This window comes from Arachis hypogaea, chromosome 19 (assembly GCF_003086295.3).
Source record: "Arachis hypogaea cultivar Tifrunner chromosome 19, arahy.Tifrunner.gnm2.J5K5, whole genome shotgun sequence".
Taxonomy (NCBI): domain Eukaryota; kingdom Viridiplantae; phylum Streptophyta; class Magnoliopsida; order Fabales; family Fabaceae; genus Arachis; species Arachis hypogaea.
Genome location: NC_092054.1, coordinates 38,855,438 through 38,875,287, shown reverse-complemented (window position 1 = coordinate 38,875,287; position 19,850 = coordinate 38,855,438). Strand labels below are relative to the sequence as shown.

Sequence of the window (19,850 nt, the reverse complement as noted above, 5' to 3'; positions counted from 1 at the left end):
CAGCAGCATATATTCTAAATAAAATTTAATAGTCAAATATAAATACAATTCTGCAAACAATTTACGTGAAGAGCAGACTCGTTAGAACTGATGAGAGAAAATCAAGCACGAACACCATCAATAGGCAATAACTAACCACATCCAATATCGGTGTCGCTGGACAGAATGTAACATACATGCCCCATCCATAGTTTAATATTTCATATCAATTTGCTATAATCTACCAAATATAAACTCCTCATGACAACTTTAAAATTCAAGTACATAATAAGATAGAGCTACAATGGTATGTATCCTAGGTCTCACTTGTCAAATTAAAATTGTAGTATAGAAAATACAGAGTCAATGGCAAGTCTCCAAAGCAAACTCAACAGAATGGCTGCATTCATCAGATCTCACCTATCAATGGGATCTATTGTCAGAAATCAATAATATTAAGAAAGAGTTCCAGATATGTACATATAACACTTTCTTAAACAAGCCACATCAAATGATTACAAGTTGGAGGCAATAAACTTACTGGGGTCGGGTGAGACTATTACATGCTCCTTGGACTTTGGCTACGACTGTAAGGTCGAGGCTGCATAATACATAAAACCATGGCATCAAATTAATATTGCAGAATGAGTTCATCTTTACATAAAGTTTCCAGCACATTCAATTCCTAACAGCCTTGTTTACTTCTTTGTTATTGCTTGAAAAAAAAATTAAAAATAACATCATCATCAACAAAGGCTTATCCCAATAGGTGGGATTGATCGAACGACACCATTACTGCATTACATCCTACCATGTATCATATTTCTAATGAGGTCGTTCACACATAGATTTCTTTTGATCACATCACATATGGTCCTTTTTAGCTCTTCCTCTCCCTCTTGGCATTTGTCTACCTTCCATTTCACCCACCTTTTTTGTCTTTTTTTCAAGCTTTATTGTGACATAGATCAAATACGATATTGCTTGCAGCCATGCAAATCTAAAGAAAACATAAAAATAACCTAGACTCTGCTCTGCTTTTCTAAATAAAAGAGTAATACTGGCTAGATAGCACTTACAGATGAATAAGGAGATCTGGATCTTGAGACAGATCTGCAAAATTTTAGAATGAACAAAACTCAAATCAGTATGCAGAATGATCCACAGAAGGAGTTCCATCCACGAGAGCAATATTCCACATCAAGGTTACCAAACCACAAGGAAGAAATCAATCTACCACAAATCTTGCACGGGATCCAAGTGAATAAGAACCCAATTCATCGCACGTCTATAGTCTCAACAATTGCCAAACAATCTATTGTCAGCAGCACGACACCTTCAACCAATTATACCCAACATTTTAACCAAAACAAACCCAACACAGGACAATAAAAGGAATCCTAGCAGACGAATATGGCTGACCCCAGAACTTAAACCAGAGACTATGTTGTAATTTTCGAATTGTAACTCTGCTGGTTTGAAATGGTCGGTAACAATAGCACTTAGTTCATGGTAATCCACCTTTTAGATTGCAACTCATCCATCTATAGGCATCCAGCCAACAATTGCAGACTGTGCCTTAAATCAATATACCATTACTGTTACCGTTAGTCGCAGCATTAAGGTGTTCCACAGGTGCTCATCAATTAAACAATATTACCTTGGACCAAAAGTTGCAGGCGTTTTGAGCACCACATACCCTCAGGTCCTAACACGAAGTTCCCAGGTCACCAGAAAAGGCCACATCTAGAAAACAAGAGCCAAGCCTAATGAACATTGAGTAAATTATTGGCAAAAGCTGACAATCCACTTTACCAATGCCCCATCCACCTTTCCACGTATGAGGAATTATGCTTAATTGCTGATACTTCTAGGGCACAGCAATTCGCTATATGATAACAACAAAGTAAACACAAAATTTGGCTTTGTGAGAACAGCAAAGTAGACAGCATACCAAAAAGTTGTCTTTGAAAACACAAGAAAACTTTAAGGAAAGAAGACACTCCCTTCAAGTTGCAAAAATAGGGAAACAGAAAACATGCATTCAGTTTGACTTTTGAGAAACAAATAGGAATTTCTAGAAACGCAACATAAACATGCAAACCATCCATGAAATAAAATGAATGACATCTCTCAAGGTCATTGAAAATTGGTGGTCTTAATTAAACATGAAATAAAGGGATGATGTCATTTCCATATAACAGCAGAGGCTTAAAAGACTTTCCATCTCCACCTAGAATTCTAGACACAACGCATTTGAAAAGTCAAATAGCACAAAAATTCCACATAATCAAGAACCTTGTCTAATGAATCAAACTATTACACCAAAATCATCTATATAAAGCGGTGTAAGAAGCGACGAGAAACTCCTAAAAATTGCAGAGTACATTTTGGGCTAAGAAATAACTAATGAGGTAAACAAACCCGACTTGAAATCAGCCAACGGTTATCATTGTCACTAAATTGACTAACAACAATAATTTCTCTATTATCTGGGCCTCAAAATAGGTTGGTATTACCAAATCACCACACAAGCTGCTCCAAGTAAACTGATTACTTGATAATTATAATCCACTATCTCTACTACTCCAAACACAGTAATCTAAGTGAGAACTTGAAGACAATATGACATAAAACTCTTTGCTTGTATCAACAAGGCTTTCACATCTACTAACAGACAATAGAGATAATGTGCAGTTTGTGCACCTAATCTAAAAGCTTGACTGGGGTTTCGCTTGTCCAACATAGTAGAGATTGCTAGCATTACTGGCTTTGGCAAAAAGTTGGCACTAGTTCACTTATTTTACATGAATAAAGATGTATTTAAACATGAATCAACAATAACATACAAAATTTTAGGGGAAAACAATCTTGGATGAAAAGCATTAATAAATATCACATAATTAACCAGAAGCAATTTTACATTCCTGATAGTGCATGATATCTGGAGTATGCAGAATATGGTGTCTGCCACTCCACCTGTCTTATTATTTGGATATCTCCCAACAGATTCACCAGCAGTGACAGATCAGAGAATTTAGTCAACGGGAACAAAAGTAAGAGATTTTGATCCTCTAAAATGATAATAAATATAAAATGAGAAGTGAAGAAGCTCACTGAAACTATCTAAGCGTGTCTAGTCACTATATTTTAATTTTAACTCCTCAATTCACTTATTTTACTACAAAATAAATATAAGTATAATGAGAAGGCTCACATAATATACGTACTAAATTTCAAAAATGAGTTTCTTATTTTCATATGCTGCTTTCTATTATTAACACAATTATCAAATGTCTTCTCCCTCAAGGGTATATTAACAAAAAATTATTCAATCATTCAATTCCTAAAATTATTCAATCATTCAATTCCTATTTGATTATAGAACAAGCTCCTAAGAATTTCCATAGCATAAAAAGTTCTGGGTGTTCATTTGCTAATAAAAGGGTGCTCTACTGCTCTTGCTGGTGTAATTTGATACACTTCAAAATTAAAAGAATTTTAAGATCTCAAATCATATATTACTTAAGAATCATATAAATTGAACTATATAATTAGAGTGTAAGACTCTTTTATACTGTTGGTTTTTATTTTGTTCTTAAAGAGGATCTAATTTAGTAAAATCTTTTATCTTAGTGAAGAATCAAACTCAACAAAATAGTTTTGTCTCGAGATAAAATAAAATCAGTATGAGTGGCTTTGAGGGCAGGTTTTCTACGATTTTGGTGGTGTAGCCCAACATTGATGTATGTCGGGTCATTTCATCCCTGATCCCCAAATAAAATATAGAGTAAAGTGACAAATAAACCCCTGAAGATGTACATTTCAAACAGATTAGTTCCTAAAAAAAAAGTACCAAAAAAATCCTCTAGGATAACAAGCGTGGAAAAGTTAGTTCAAATTAAGACCTTCTACTCTAATCATAGGGGCTAATTTGAAGGTAGTGTGTCCACATCTGCTATTCTGGAAGACTTTATTGGTACTTTTTTTTTTTCCTTTAAAGACTAATATGTCCGAAATGTAAATCCTCAAGAGTTTATTTGTCACTTTACTCTAAAATATAAGCCAGATGGAGAAGGCAAAAAGATTTTCACCATTGAATTTTATACATCATCTAGAATTTCGAATCACCATAGATATAGAACACGTTCTACAGTCTCGGTTCCCAGATGATAACAATAATTTTAAGTGACATTCAACATTTATTTTTCTTTTACCAAGTTTATCCTTTATACATATTATTGTATTATTTATAGAATTTTTATTACTTCTTTTTATATGAGTTCTTTTTTTTATTATTTATTATTTATACTTTTTATTAATTTTTTGTTTGACATTATATATTTTTATAATAGTAATTTTTGTATATTATATTTATTATTATCTTTTTATAATATAATTTACTGATCCCATTAGATAAAATAAATTAAACAAAAAAATTAACTATAAATAATAATAATAGTAAAAAATCATGGCATACTAAAAAAGAGTACTAAGAGTACTAAAAATATACTATATAAAAACATATAAGAAAAAATATTAAAAAAATTAAACATGTATAAAAAAAATAACATTATAATTTAATGTCATGTCCTTTTTAGTAATTATTTATCTAAAAGTGATTTTAACTAATATTATCCAAACTATTTATTTTATCAAAATCAAGTTTGGTATAGAGTTGTCAAACATAAATCATATTGACACAAACATATTTCTACCCAAAAATCAATTATATAAAATCACTTCCATTCAAATTCCAGTTTGACCAACCACAGTCCAAACACACACTTAGTCATTCTAATGATGACACACATAAACTAACAAGGAGATTTTAACTTATCCTAGACAGATGCATACATATCTCACAAAATCATACCAGAAAGCACTAAACTGCACACAGAATAAGGCTAGGTAGAAACTGACCTTGAGCGAGATAACGAACGCCGAGAATGCTTTGGTTTTGGAGACCAACTGCAAATATGAACAATTTGTCAATTCTTTGAATTACCAAAATTATACTTATTATTCTTCACCAATGCAACCAACGTGAACCTTCTGCTCCTGTCACTATAGCTAGGGCTTTGACTATAGCTTCGACTTCGCGACACATATGGACTGCGGCTGAGGCTTCTCGAATAGCTCCTCCTTGAATCACGACTGGGGCTTCTAGAATAACTCCGGCGATCATATTCTCTGACCTGGAACAAATAGCAATTTGCTTTATATCATATAACAAGAAGTCTTTTTTTTCCCTCTTTGAGCATGTGTAGAATAACTAAATAACAGGTATTTTCTCGTTCATAATCACAAATGCATTCAAATAAATCATTGTTATCCAGGATTCATAGAAATCCGAACTGACCAGACTGTGACTGTATCAAAAGAAACTACAAAATATACCAAAAAATAAATAAATAAGTAAATTCCAAAATCATAAATAGTATGCAGGATGTAACACATAATATCCACCCACCCGTATGTATGACCGAGAAAAGGCATTTCTGAATTCCGAGTCATCAAGCTTCCTTATCTGTAAGAAAGTACCAGTAATAGTTAAAAATATTAATATCATGAAAAATCCAGCTCATGAAAAATATTACATGACAAGGGTTTACAACACTTACAGCATATTTCATGTCATCATAATTTGTATAATCCACTATCCCAGTCATACCTACAAGTATACCAACATTAATGAATCATGTGAAAATTGGAACAAAAAGACTAGCTCAAAAAAGCCTAGGAAGTTAATCTGAGAGTTGCAATGAAGAGACAATTGGCAATTTTTCCTAGACTGACTTCCCCCTAAAATAAGTTATTCACCCAGCCACCTACATCAGTATCACCATTTGAAATTACTAGAAAACATAACCAACTCAAATAGCCAATATCATTGGGCTAGCTTATTCTGTTCAAATAAAGATTGATATGATGCTTGGCGAAATCTCAGATGACAGATTATTGTTGTATACAAACCAATATGAAGTTATAAAGTATATACGTGCTTGCCTAGCCTGATTCAATATTATTATGTTGACTATTTAGCCCTTACAAGCCCATCCAACTAACAATCCCAACAACTTCTTGAATAACCCGAATACTAGTTTTACCAAAGACAACTTTATATCTCACCCCTCAATGCCTAAGATCTAAATCTTCTTGTATCATTACCCTTCCTCATTAATTTTGCAAGGAAAAAAAATGCAGGGCATAAAGGAATTTCCTCATTCTACTTGAACTTAACATCTAGGCAGTGGATATGTGTGTGCTGTGCACTGAGCACCCTTCAGCAATCAGCATTAACCATTTTGAAATCAAATGATATGAAACTTAAGCCAATTTCTATTTTAATAAGCTTACCACCACGCTCACGGAAGACTTGAGAAAAACACACATCACCAGCTCTTCGCATATGATCCTAACCATGTAAAACGACAATCAGCAAACATTAAAAATACCATCAATCCCCTGCATGCTAAAACTCTAGCATATCTCAAGTGTTTGTAGTGAAGAATCGGTCCATACTTTCAGGTCTTGCCATGAAGCAGAAGGGGGTAATCCTGTTACAAGAACTACACAAACACAAAATAAAAAACAACGAAAAAAGGAAGAAAAAGAGAAAAAGTCAACAAAAGAAGAGTTTCTTTCCATGGAAAATAAGAAAATAAAGAAAGAAAAAACTAAGAATAAACTAGTATAGAGAGATACATAGCTATAAAAAATTCAATGAAGAAATAATGCATACCACGATAATCGGAACGCCTGGAAACTCCACGGCTACTGCTACTACCACTATAGCTACTATAGCGGTCTACTGATGATGTATGACCCCGTCCACCGTGTGCAAGTTCAACCTACAGTAACAAATAAAGGTCAAAAGTTCATAATAATTGAAGATATTGTTCCAAGTAACTCCAAAGGACAAGAAAAGTAAGAAAAAATGCACTGACCCGTAACCGAAAACCATCAAAGTTGTAACCATCTCTATAGTAAATGGCATCTTCAGCATCACGGATATCCTCAAACTGCAAAATATAATGTTCAATACACAATGTAAAAAAGTGATCTAGACCCTGAGGAAAATACTGCCTCATATCCTTACAACATGAAATTCAGACACACCTCCACAAAGGCATAACCTGGTGGTCTCGGAGGAATCTTCAGATCAATGTCAACAATAGGACCAAACTGCAATTAGAGGACAAACAAAACAATTAAGGATCATCAGCAACAAATTCCAGATGTACTTGTCCACAATGACATTCCAAAACAAACTTTGTGTTCCCCATTACCATGGCTGGAAGAAAAAAAAAAATTGGAATGAGACTTCAAAGCTCAACTGAAAATTTCAATTGACCAAGTCAAATATAGATCTTCACTATTGATTAGATTCTCTTGTAAGTTTTATATAAGGATCAATCTTGCCATCAATGGTGAAAACCAAGACTTGATATAGTCAAGTGGAATCTCCAATTGAGATGATCCATTCCACGAAACAATGCATAATAATTGATAGAATTAAGGATTCTTCACTGCTTAATTCAGCCTTTTTTATCCCCTAAAATATACTCCGGAAATGAAACCATATCTCGTCCAAATGCTAAACTAAACAAAAAGTGACGATCAATGTTTAAAGACTTCCAAAATTATTTAACATAACCGTGAAGATAACCTGAATTTATATATGTTTTTGGACATATAATAAAAACAATAATAGATAACAACAAATAAATAAAAGTACCTTGTAGAAAAGATCCTCTACTTCCCTCAAGCGAACATCGCCAGGAAGATTGCCAACATAAATTGTGCGACTAGACCGTCTAGCCATTTTTCTTCGCCCGAAGCACTGTTTAACTCACTTAGTCATTTTTCGTCATAAATCTCCAAACAAACTAATAATTAACACTAATCATCATCATAATAATAACAATCATAAGTTGATAAAGTACTGATCAGGGAAATTGAAATGAAATCAAGCGTGGTTAAAATAACAATTAAGACCTTTTCACTCCGAGCCTTCCCAGACGATAATCCATTTAACGTAGTTTAAACCTTAACATATGGTTTCCAAAAAAAAAAATGCAATACTAGAATGAAATCCTGTGTGTATTAGGAATTTTAAAGAAGAAGAATTTGACACTGATGAAGGAAATGGCAATGAACAGTGTTGAGGATTCGAGAGAGAAGACAAAGAAGCGTACCTGAAATGAGAAGAAGCTGAGAGAAGCTTATGGAAGGTGAAGGTTAAAGTGAGAGAGAAACAGAGACAGATAGAGAAAATATATTTATTGAGCAAAATCAGAGCACGGAGAACTGGACAAGTGTTGAGGCGACACGTGCATGGCCTTACATGGTGCTCAAGAACTCAACCATGAAATCTACGCCGTTCAAGGCCAATGAATTTTCATACGTGTCTTCAGCAGATGACACTGACCGGTAGTTTTCCAATATAGAAGCTAGACTAATTATCCAAATAGGTCTCAAAAATTTTAAAAGTGAATATTTTATTTTAATTTTTAAATAAATTAATATATAGGTTAATTTTAAAATTTTATTTTGGTAGATAAATCGATCTTTAATTTATTTTTTGATAGAATAATTATCTAAATCAATTTCTAAAAATTTTAAAAATAAATATTTAAATTCCCAAAAAGTTAATATAGAGACCAATCTCAATATTTTTCTCCGTCAAAATTATTTATAAAAGATGAGTTATATTCAAATATTATATATTTATCTTTGTTTATAAACTTTTGTCAAGTGGTAAGCTAAAATATTGATCTGTATTTAAAGAATTTTTTATTTGTCTACAAAAAGTACAAAGAAAAAAATAATTATGTATTTTTTTTGAATTTATAGATTTAACTGTAAAAAAATATTTAAATAGATCTAAAGTAATTTTTAAATTTGTACCGAGTAAAAATTTTTTACAATTTCTCGTATATTACCTTATCAATAAATTCTTGAGCCTCCAAAAACTATAAAATTTAGAAACTAATAAATATACTATATGCCAATATCAATTTTATTAAATTTGAATGACGATTTAAGAGAGAAAAAGAATAAAGCCTGTAAAATTGAAATGTTTTTGTTTCGCATTGGATTTCTTACACATGTTTAACAAAAGAAGTCATTAATCCCTCTCTATATCTTCAAATCTATTTCTAACTAATATAACCTCTTTTTGTGTGATATCTATTATTTATTCTAATTTTACAACTAAAATATGCTACATGTCACTTTTTTATTGTAATTGGAATCAAATTTTTTTCTCCAAAATTAAAGAATTTTTCTCTCCTTCTTACTAATTTTACAACTAAAATGTGTCATATATTACTCTCTCGTTGTAATTTAAATAAAATTTTTCCTTTCAAAATTAAAGAATTCTTCTCTTCTCTATACTAATTTTATAACCAAAATGTGCTACATGTCACTCCCTCATTGCAATTGAAATCAAATCTTTCCCTCCAAAATTAAAGAGTTCTCCCCTCCTCCATCTTTCTTTCTCTATCTCTCTCATTTGTTCAACCACTCTATCTATTTTATATATCATTATTAATATTAATATCAATGACTAATTACTAATTTGACAATCAAAATGTACAACATGACATTCTTTAATTGCTTTAAAATTAAAATTGAAATATTAAAATTGAAATTGAAATATATCTATATTATGTATCATAATCATATATTATTATCTAATTTAATAATCAAATGTGTCACATGATACTCTCTTATTAAAATTGAGCGAAAATATTATTTTTCAAAATTAATAAATTCCCTTCCTAAATTCTCTCATCTACCTCTCTCCATTTTTTTTATTTCTCTCTACCATTTTTACTCTATATATAATTTATATTTTATATTAGTAATTTGACAAATCAAAATATGTCATCCGATATTTTTTTGTTATAATTAAAATAAAATTTTTTCTTCCAAAGTTAACAAACTCTCACTCTCATTTTTTCATCTTTATCTTTCTTTTTTTTTTTCTCTCGTTCTCTATTTTTTCTACCTTTTTATTCTACAGAAAATAAAATAATATAATTCAAATAAAAAATATTATTATTATTATTAGAGTAAAGTATCATTTTTATCCCCAACGTTTGGGGTAAATCCTATATGTGTCTCTAACGTTTAAATCGTCCTATTTGTATCCCTAACGTTTGTAAAAGTGATTCAATGTTATCCTACCGTCAATTACACATCATGAGCGGTTTAGTTTAAGTTTTAAAAATCTCTTCTTGAAGTTAGAATACAAATATCTGTGATAGAATCGATGATCTACTCTGAAAAATAGCTCATCAAATGTTGAAACTAATTCCTACAACATTTACATAATTCACTTTTCTAGGGACATAATTGAATCTAAACACAAATAATGGGTATAATATTAAAATCGAACACATCCAAGTGAGAATAATTTAAAAATATAATCTGATTTGTTAGTATAATTGATAGTAGGATAATATTGAATCACTTTTATAAACGTTAAGGATACAAATAGGACGATTTAAACGTTAGGGACACAAATAGAACTTACCACAAACGTTGGGGACAAAAACGATACTTTACTCTTATTATTATATACATATTTTTTTAGTTTTTTATTTAATTTTAAATTTTTACCGCTTATCTTTTTAATCTATATACTTTCATTTCTCTTCTTTCAAATATTTATTACATATAATTTGGAGAGAATACTAATGTTATAATTAAAAGTTGGAATCAAGATTCAATTGTTTTAAAAAAATTAGTTTTAATTAATTTTATAAATATCCATATAATTTTTTTATACTAATATCTAATTATATTTATATATATAGAGAGAAAAAATATTATTTTTAAATAACAAATTAATTATTTCTATTTGTGCAACAGACTTAACACCTAATTAAATGTAAAAGTATACACGTTAAATTGTTTCAAATTTTAGATAACGAATGTTAAAATTAATTATTAATAAAAAATGAGACTTTTTCATATAAAAATAATAACTAAAAATTTTATTATTTGATTTTTTATCTATAGATACATTGGTCTTCTTAGTCAGAGACTTTTGTCAACCTACGACTTTTTTTTGTAAAAGTAGTTTGATTTTATAAATCTTTTGTGTCATGCATAATCTGTACTGTCAAAATAAAATGAACCGTAATCTTAAAAAATATATATTCCCATAATATTATTATGAATAAAAATATTAATTTTAATCTAATAATAGGTACGTATAATGTTATTTTTTACTAACATGAGTTAGTTTCGCTCTTATAAGTTTGTTGCTGAAAAAGAAAAAAAAAATTAATTTACTATCTATCACTAGTATAAAATTGTTTTTCATAACTTAATTCGATATGCGTTACATAATTTCCGTTGCTATATCTCAAGATCAATCTATTAATCTTTCAGGTCAAAATTTTTTTCTTTATATAATAAAGAGAAAAGGACAAATAGATTCCTGACATTTTGTCCTACGGATATTTTTGTCTCTGACCATTGAAAAATATTTTTAAGTTCCTGACCTTCACAAAACTTAGACGGATCAGTCCCTCCATCTAAATGCTTCCGTCAGGGACTGATCCGTCCAAATGTCTCCGTCAAGGACTGATCCGTCCAAGTTTTGTGAAGGTCAGGGACTTAAAAGTATTTTTTAATGGTCAGAGACGAAAATATCCACGGAACAAAAGGTCAGAGACCTATTTATCTTTTTCTCTATAATAAAAGATAGAAGGAGATAGATAATAAGTATATATTTATAACATTTAATTACAATAATTACATTATCTTTTATTTTTTGGATTAGTATTTTTTTAATCATCTTTCGAAAACTAAATCTTGTTTGCTTTAACTATACCTTCTCAACTAATAAAATAAATTTTAAGAGGATAAACCTATTAAAAAATATATGATTATTAATATAGAAACAGAAATATGTATATTTAATGCAATTTTCGTATTAATTAATAAAAAATTAGTTATTTTATTGTGTATTGGTTCCATTAATTACATTAATGGCTCATCTTTTCATATATTCTAGAAGTTTTAAAATTCTTCACCCTATAATTGATATTTATTAATATATTTCTAGTATAGTACAGTTAACCTTAATTAATAAATATCTCTTGAATAAAACAAATATTCAAGTTTTTTTGTCTTTATTTCCTAACATATATTGATGAGATCCTTTGAAAGTAATTTGTCTATTAAAAAAAAAGTAAATCATTAATTATCAATAAATTAAAGTTTGTATAAAAAAATTTCTATATCAATATAAATATTATAAAGATTAAATTATATAAAAACTGAATTATACCAAAAAATAATTACACATATATATTAAGAACATAAATTACATATGATAAAGGTAACAAACTTGTTTTTAAAATCATGTTTTTTTGTGATTTTTAAACTTTTTTTCATCTATTTTTTTTATTTGACTAAAATTTTTATAATTGGGTGAGAAACACTTCAAGATAAAGTAACATATAATTGGCTATAATCAAAAACATGTTTAGGGAGATAGATCCCTATTTTAAAAATAGTTTGTCATTATAATTTATTTATTGTTATTCAAAATTCAACCTTATAAGAAATTGCTTTCTGATAAGTATAAAGAGCAGTTTTGAATTTTCAGTTGTTTTATGTTTTTTATCTATGGCAAAAATGCTCTTTCTCCACAATGATGGCCGATTAAAACTTCTACATCCAACATGTTTTGAAAAGTTTCACAACATAATAACCTTGTACATCGCATGAGCCAACCTTAGTTTCTATGTTTCTCAGTAACATAAAAAATGCACATTTTTTTTTTACCTTCAATACATGAGGTGGCAACTCACTTGTGAAAATTGAGTTAAGATATTTTTGTTGATACAAATTATTAATATATCCTTCTACCTCATCAAATGATACTAAATTTTCTTCTTCTCCTGAAAATTGATTGATAATTATATCATTAAACTGTTACAAATCATAATTTTTAGGTGTCAATATTACTCTTTCTACCATGTAAGAAGTATCTCACCTATGAGATTGTAAGTTTGGAAATATTTCTTCTATTAACTTGTGTAATGATGTTTTACCTTTTCATGGAATTGTTATATTTTCTTATATACGTACCAAGTCTTCATGTATGGTAAACTCAATTTCATCACTAATGTGCATAAGATACTTAATAAAATCATGATCATTAAGGGATCGCATATTTTATCGCAAGCGGAGAATTTGAGTGAAAGCCACAAATGAGACTTAACTATAGAAGTTGAAATTATTTGTGACTTACTACCTTTCGGTATGACAGACAGTACTTAGCATGAATTTTCTCCCATCACCATCACTTTATCTCTAAATGGCATATCATTTGCTAATATGTCTTTCAAAGTATGGTCTAATGATTTTAAAGATTCTTTATTTGCCATCGGTGCTTCATCCTAAATTATTGTTGTTGTTTATCTAATCAGCTTTGCAATATTAGATTGTTTGTTTAGCTTATGTTGCAAATGGAAGATGGCTTTGCATTAATTAGGATCTTAAATCTAGATGAACTGTTTGACCCCCAAGCAATAATGTTGCAGTTGTAACGACCCACTTTTGGTATGTCATGATCATACTAGAAGTCGAGCGCTACCAATTTAATTTCCTTAAATTTAGCTATTATTTATTATATGAGATTGATTCGTTGTTAAAACGTAGTTATTTTGCGGGATATATATATTTTTTTGAAAACATTTGGTTTAACAATAAGAACATACACAGATAAAATCATAAATAATAATATAGATAATGCAGTTATAAGCAATCACACACACACATATATACATCTCGTATCAGTTAACAGTACTTAGTCATCCAGCCCTTAGCAGCATATAGATCTCAATTAAGACACCCCTAGAAGTAGTTAGATAATAACTATATACATATATATATATATATATATATATATATATATATATATATATATATATATATATATATATACATGCAACATCCCAAGTCCTAACTTGTCCAGGAAGTCTCTAAGGTGGCACCCAAGCTAACTTAGACTCTGTCCACCTAATCCTTTTAGACTACAAAAGCGAGCAAACATACGTTCTAGGTCTTCAAAACTCGAGTCAGATTGAATGTTATCAAAAGTCAAATTATCATCCGTTACTCCTTTTGCATGGTCATACGTCATTATTAGGCAGTCCACTGGCGTTCCATCATGTAGTCATGTTAGAATGAACATGTATAGATGACCCAAATTAAAGTCCAAGATAAACGGAATGTAGACGGTAGCTAGTCACATAACATGTACAAATAGAAACGAGGATCGCCCTAGATTCAGAAGAATACCCAGAATGGAATCCTCGTGTGAAACGATCGCTAGCAGGCCATGGACAAAAACTCCCGTCTCCATCTGTGGAAAAAAGATTGGAGTAAGAACTTAGGGGTTCTTAATAAGGTGGAGTTGTTTGTTAAGTTTCTTAATTCTTTGTTATTACTAGACAACAGTATAAAGCAAAGAATACAAGACAATAACACACAGAAAATATAGAGAATAGAATACAAAAAAGAAAGCATACATTCATACAACAAGCATAATAAAAAATATGCGCAACCAAGTACGATGCATGTCTGTCCTATACAGGACACGAGTTCACGTGTCAGTTTATACCATACAACTTGACATTACCTAAGAATTAGTCCTATATATGGTTTTCCAATTGCATCAATGCGTGCATACGTGTCGATGTGGTTAAGATACTATTCTTCATGACAACAGGCAATCGTCACAAAGATTGATGCCATAATATACGTATAATGGGAAACAGTGATCTTCAATCTGTGGGAGTCCCCGAGATCATTAATTAATCAATTCGTAGGATTTTCCAAAATCAATAATCATTCAGTTTGTGGGTACTCCCCGCATTTAACCAATCAACAGTCCGTAGATTTTTCCAAGATCAATGATCATTCAATCCGTGAGTACTCTCTGCATTTAGCATTTAATCAATCCACACCCTGAGCAAGCGGGACAGAACTCTCATCCTTGCCAATTGACTACTTAATCATTCAGTTTTCCGTTGTCATAAGATATTTTATTCTTTCTTTAATTCTTTTAACATCTTACTAAATCATAGTACTCTTCTCATACCTCTCCATATGTGTTTTATACAGAAGATTATGAGATTCTGAGCTTTAAAATTATCTTTCTAAAACTTTTAGAAAAAATTATCATTTTGTTCCTAATCTTTAAGTAAAACTTTTATTTTGCCCTTCTATTATTATATTAATATTAATCTTATACTATTATTAATAAAATAATAATATCTTAATATTTTATTATTAAAACTCATTTAATAATATTTTATCTTTAAATTTTTAGAAAATTACAAATTGGCCCAAAACTTTTAACTATTTATATTTTGACCTTAAAATTTTTAATAATTATATTTTTGTCCCAACATTCTTACATAATTATCAAAATATCCTTACATATTTTTATAATGACTAAAATACCTCCACACTTTTTATAAAATTTTCATTTTGTCCCTGATTTTTCATTAATATCCAAAATATCCCTAAACTTGTAAAATTACCTTTTTATCCTTAATCTTTTAACTAATTACTATCATATCCTCCAAGTGACTCAACTGCTGGTGTCTTGAACACCAAGAAACCAAACAACCTTCATGATTTCTTCATGATTTTTTATTTGATCTTTAGCAAGTTTTTCAAATTTTTCGATAACCAATTTTTCTTAACTTTCAATATCATTTTCTAGCCACCAAACCACCTCAAATTCATCAAGATTCAAGCTTGGAGTTGGAATAGTTCAGTTTTCATGCTCTTCCATGAAACCAAATTGTCAAGCATATAAATCATCAAAGTTTCATAAAAAATCAAACATATAAACATCCAATTTCAAGTATCAAACATCAGTTCAACATTCACACATCAAGAACACAATTAACCGTTTATAATTTAGCCAAACCTTATCTCTTGTTGTAGCCCTAAAAAACAATTACACTTGGGAGGTTTCTAGCTCACTTTTTCACCTAGTTTTCAATCAAAACAAACTTTAAAACCATGATGCACACAAAAACTAAACCTACTTCAGAATATTAGAAAGGATTCCCTCATCTCTCTCTTGCTGAAATTGAAGATTACTTGGTTCATAAGGCACCTAGACAAGAGATGTAAAGAGAAAATATCAAAAACAACAAGTTAAACATGGCTCTTCATGGATGAAACTTTCATGAGGAAAGAACAACCACTATACCTTGATTTACTCCATGAAAATTGGTATGGGTGTGTAGAGAAAAAAAAGAGAAAAACACTTTAATCGGTTTAGATTTTTTGTGGGAGTTTTAGATTTCAAGAAAACTGAGTTTGAAGGCTAAGTGTTCATGAAAGTTTTCATAATTTTCTTTCATGAGTTTTGGCCAAGGAGGAAGAAGAAGGAAGCTGGTGGTGTTAAATGAAGATGAGGCCGTGGCATTATGGTGCTTAGTCACCTAGTTTGTTAGTTAAAATATCTTTTAGGAGATCATTACTAAAGCTAGATGTATTAGAACAAAGTAATAGTACATCTTGAGATAAACATATGAATTACTAGTATAAATGACACTAATAATATGATAATCATGAGGATAGAAGATTTATGATGAAGCATTATCATATCTAAGTTCATTAGAGAGTGCCGGTAGATTTTAGACCCGGTTATTATATTATTATTTATTTTTTTCTGCATATTTAAAATTAGCTCGTTAAGCGGAGTCTAACCGTATACTCAGATTTTTGAAATTTCTAATTGAAGTGGCTTGAAAATGCAATTTTTCGCTAGTTTAGTAGCTAATGACATGACGAGGTGCTTGATGATACAGTGCATGTGCAGTAGAAGTGCCTGCTTCACTGAACGTTCCAGAAAATTTCGTTTCACTGAAAACTATGTCATTACATTCTACTCTCCTTAACAAAAAATTTTGCCCTCAAAATTTAACGTACACAAAAGAAGTTGTAGTAACATCTATCACAAATAAATTTATAGTGTAGTACTCACCTCGAGTGAAAGAACTGGGTCTATTGGTATTTCCAGTAGTCATGGTAAACACTCTTCCTTGGTGTTGGGAACCAGAAGACTCATCTGCCATCTTCTTTCGGCAGTCTCTTACCAGATGCCTTTCCTTTTGCAGTAATAACATGATTTTGTACCGTATCGATAGGGACTACTACCATGGTCTTTTCTACACCTTGAGCATACCGAAATGCCCCGAGTTTGCTGAGGTCGGCCTCTTTCTTATCCCGGATTATAGTTATTATTGTTGCTATTGTTACAAGTGAGAAAGTCACCATCCCGTTGATTTTTATTTTGGCATTGAAACTGACCAATGGCTTTAAAGTTGTCACCTTGAGGGGGTAAATCCTAAATAAAGTCTATTCTTAAGGCCTCCCTACGTTTTTCTCGAGCTATCGCCAGTTTCTTCGAACATTCTTTCACCAGTTGACTTTTATTCACTAATTCAGCAAAGTTCCTTATCTCTAGCGGAACAACAGAATTTATCAGTTTTTCTCGGTGTCTCCCTTCAAGCTTCAGATACTTTCATTCCTCAAAGTTCGCTGGGTTCCCTTGACAAATCTTGGAGAAACAACACAAGTCATCAAATTTCTGAGTATATTCAATAACCGACACACTTTCCTCCCTCAACTGCATTAGTTCCATCTCTTTGGCATCACACACTGTCTTAGGGAAATATTTCTTATAGAATTCTTCCTTAAAAAATTTCCAAGGAATCTCACCTTCATCCTGTTGCAGCAGTCGCTGTATCTCTTGCCACTAGTACTCAGCCTTTCTTTCTAGCATGTAAGTTGCAAACTTCACATGCTGTTCTTCTGAAACATGTTGTGCCCGCAATGATCGCTCAGTGCCTCGGAACTAGTTGTCAGCTTTAATTGCAACAATAGTCCCCTTGAACTTTGATGGATTCACTTTCAAAAAAGTAGCAAGGGGCATAGGTCTATCAGGATGCACCAACTCATCATCCCATTCACGTTATTCTCTCCATTCCTGTTACCATTCCTCGCTCCGTGATGATCAACTGCACTAGCAGCAACAATCGCTGCCTCACGCACAGCTTCAGCCATAGTGTTCATTATGTCCATAAAGGTTTCTCTTCCATCGTCTGGTCGCCACTGGGAGTTGCTCCCCGAGCGCTCTGCCTCCGTGAACTCATCGTGGTCCTGTTCACACAAAACAAATATTATTAAGGTGATCAATTTTAATACTTTAAGTTAAGTGTGAACATTCTCAAAATGAATAAACAAAGACGATCATGCAACACATATCACAGGGATATCCTATCAGCATAAGACACACAATAGAGCATCCAGGGAAGCATAATTCAGTCCACTCCTGATGAGCAAAAATTTAAACTCACAGATACTGTCAAGTGCACCGGATCACTCAAGTAATCCCACGATGAGTGGATATCATTTTCACGAGGATTAAAGGCTTGAGCAAGCAAATATCATATTAAATACCTAATTAGATTAAAAGAACTTGGATTGAAGAGGGTAAGATTGAGTCTTGCTGAGACCTTTAGAATTTGAATGCTTGCGGACAGAGAACTTGAGTGTTGATTTGAGAAAAGACAGTGATGGTGAGAGCCAAGGGTTTCGGAGATGTTTATGCACTTAGAGAAATCAAATCTTGTGGTACTTATCTTGACGTATGCAATGATCTTTCATGATAAATCTTTAGTAACTGATTTCCAATTCTTTGGTTCTTCAGTTTCTCAATAAATCAATTAGTTGCCAGTTAATTAATTAAAGAGATTAAGCATAAAAACCAAGATTGTGAGAACCGGACCGGCCAATAAATCGGTAAGGCTACTAATTTACTGGTTCATTGGTTCGATCGGAGTTCAACTGGTTTAATTAAATATTAAATAAAATTATTAAAAAACCTATATATAATTTCAAATATATAAATTCAACCTATAATCTTTCATCAATAGAGCTGAGATGCTTTGAGTTTCATACTTTTCTAAGACCAAAAGAAATAACTTGATAATTAATTACTTATTAATTCCAAGAACTCCTCCAATGACTCCCAATAGTATTGCTACTAGTATGTCGCCGGCACTGTATGTTACCTTGGAAGAACCAACATCATACATTATCAGACCACCTTCTCCGAATAAGCCGCATTTCCTGGTGGCGCAAAGCTGAATTGCAGCTGTTAAAACAATAGCAACTACTGTTGTGGTGAAAAATGTCCTTCACCAAAGAGCACTCCTCCACCTAAAGAAAAAGAAAGAAAATGATGAGTTTTCAGGCTATGCTATGTAACATCTTTGTTTGCTACTCTTTTTACACATTGATGATCAAAGCAACGTAAACTCTTGCATCTAGTTAACATCTTATTGAGAATGTTAGAAAAATTGGATTGGTAAGTAAGTTTTTCTTTCACTCAATATCAAATTTACAAGCTATAGATAGTATGAGATTGAGAGAGTAAGAATGAATAGTCTAAGCAGAAATAGATAGATACCATGAAGTTGCCTCTTCAAGGGCAAAGAGGACACCACCTACCGATGCGCAAAAGGCAGCAGCAGCACCATCAGCCACACCACAGATCATAATCAACAAATTATTCCAAAATCATAATAATAAAAAGGTTTAATTACTCTGTTGGTCTCTATAGTTTCACAAAATTTTCAATTAGGTCCCTGCACCAAATTTTTTTTCAATTAGGTCCCTCTTAGTAGTAATTGGCTTCATTATATAGGGACCCAACTAAAAAAAAAATTGGTGCAGGGAGTCAAATAAAAGGAAAAAAAGTGTAGGGACTCAATTGAAAAACAAATTTGGTGTAGGGACCTAATTAA

At 31.3% G+C, this 19,850-nt stretch overlaps 1 protein-coding gene across 11 annotated transcripts; it reads right to left on the bottom strand.

Annotated features, from left to right (window-relative positions):
• Positions 1–121: 121 nt before the first annotated feature.
• Positions 122–8,397, bottom strand: LOC112775264 (serine/arginine-rich splicing factor SR30). Of its 11 annotated transcripts, none has more exons than XR_011877028.1 (15): positions 8,181–8,296; positions 7,721–7,825; positions 7,102–7,167; positions 6,930–7,004; positions 6,725–6,833; positions 6,505–6,551; positions 6,340–6,397; positions 5,604–5,653; positions 5,453–5,509; positions 5,032–5,177; positions 4,903–4,950; positions 1,640–1,867; positions 1,059–1,557; positions 521–580; positions 122–399 (listed from the first exon to the last, which is right to left on the bottom strand). XR_011877028.1 is itself a non-coding variant. In XM_025818790.3 (14 exons), exons 2-13 carry the CDS (start codon positions 7,805–7,807, stop codon positions 539–541), a joined length of 819 nt encoding a protein of 272 aa, XP_025674575.1. In that variant the 5' UTR covers positions 7,808–7,825; positions 8,181–8,296; the 3' UTR covers positions 122–399; positions 521–538. The 11 variants fall into 11 exon arrangements, 2 of the variants coding, with proteins under 2 accessions (XP_025674575.1, XP_025674576.1); XR_011877029.1 differs by having other exon boundaries at positions 1,059–1,551; XR_003189497.3 differs by having other exon boundaries at positions 1,640–1,725.
• Between the last annotated feature and the right edge of the window lie 11,453 nt (positions 8,398–19,850).

What these genes read in the sequence shown, in the direction of transcription:
- LOC112775264 (XM_025818790.3), bottom strand. Translation starts at nt 7,807, where the DNA reads ATGGCTAGACGGTCTAGTCGCACAATTTATGTTGGCAATCTTCCTGGC. An exon ending in CAGGTTATGCCTTTGTGGAG is followed by an intron (nt 7,005 to 7,101) that starts GTGTGTCTGAAT and finishes TATATTTTGCAG; the next exon opens with TTTGAGGATATCCGTGATGC. An exon ending in TTGATGGTTTTCGGTTACGG is followed by an intron (nt 6,834 to 6,929) that starts GTCAGTGCATTT and finishes TTGTTACTGTAG; the next exon opens with GTTGAACTTGCACACGGTGG.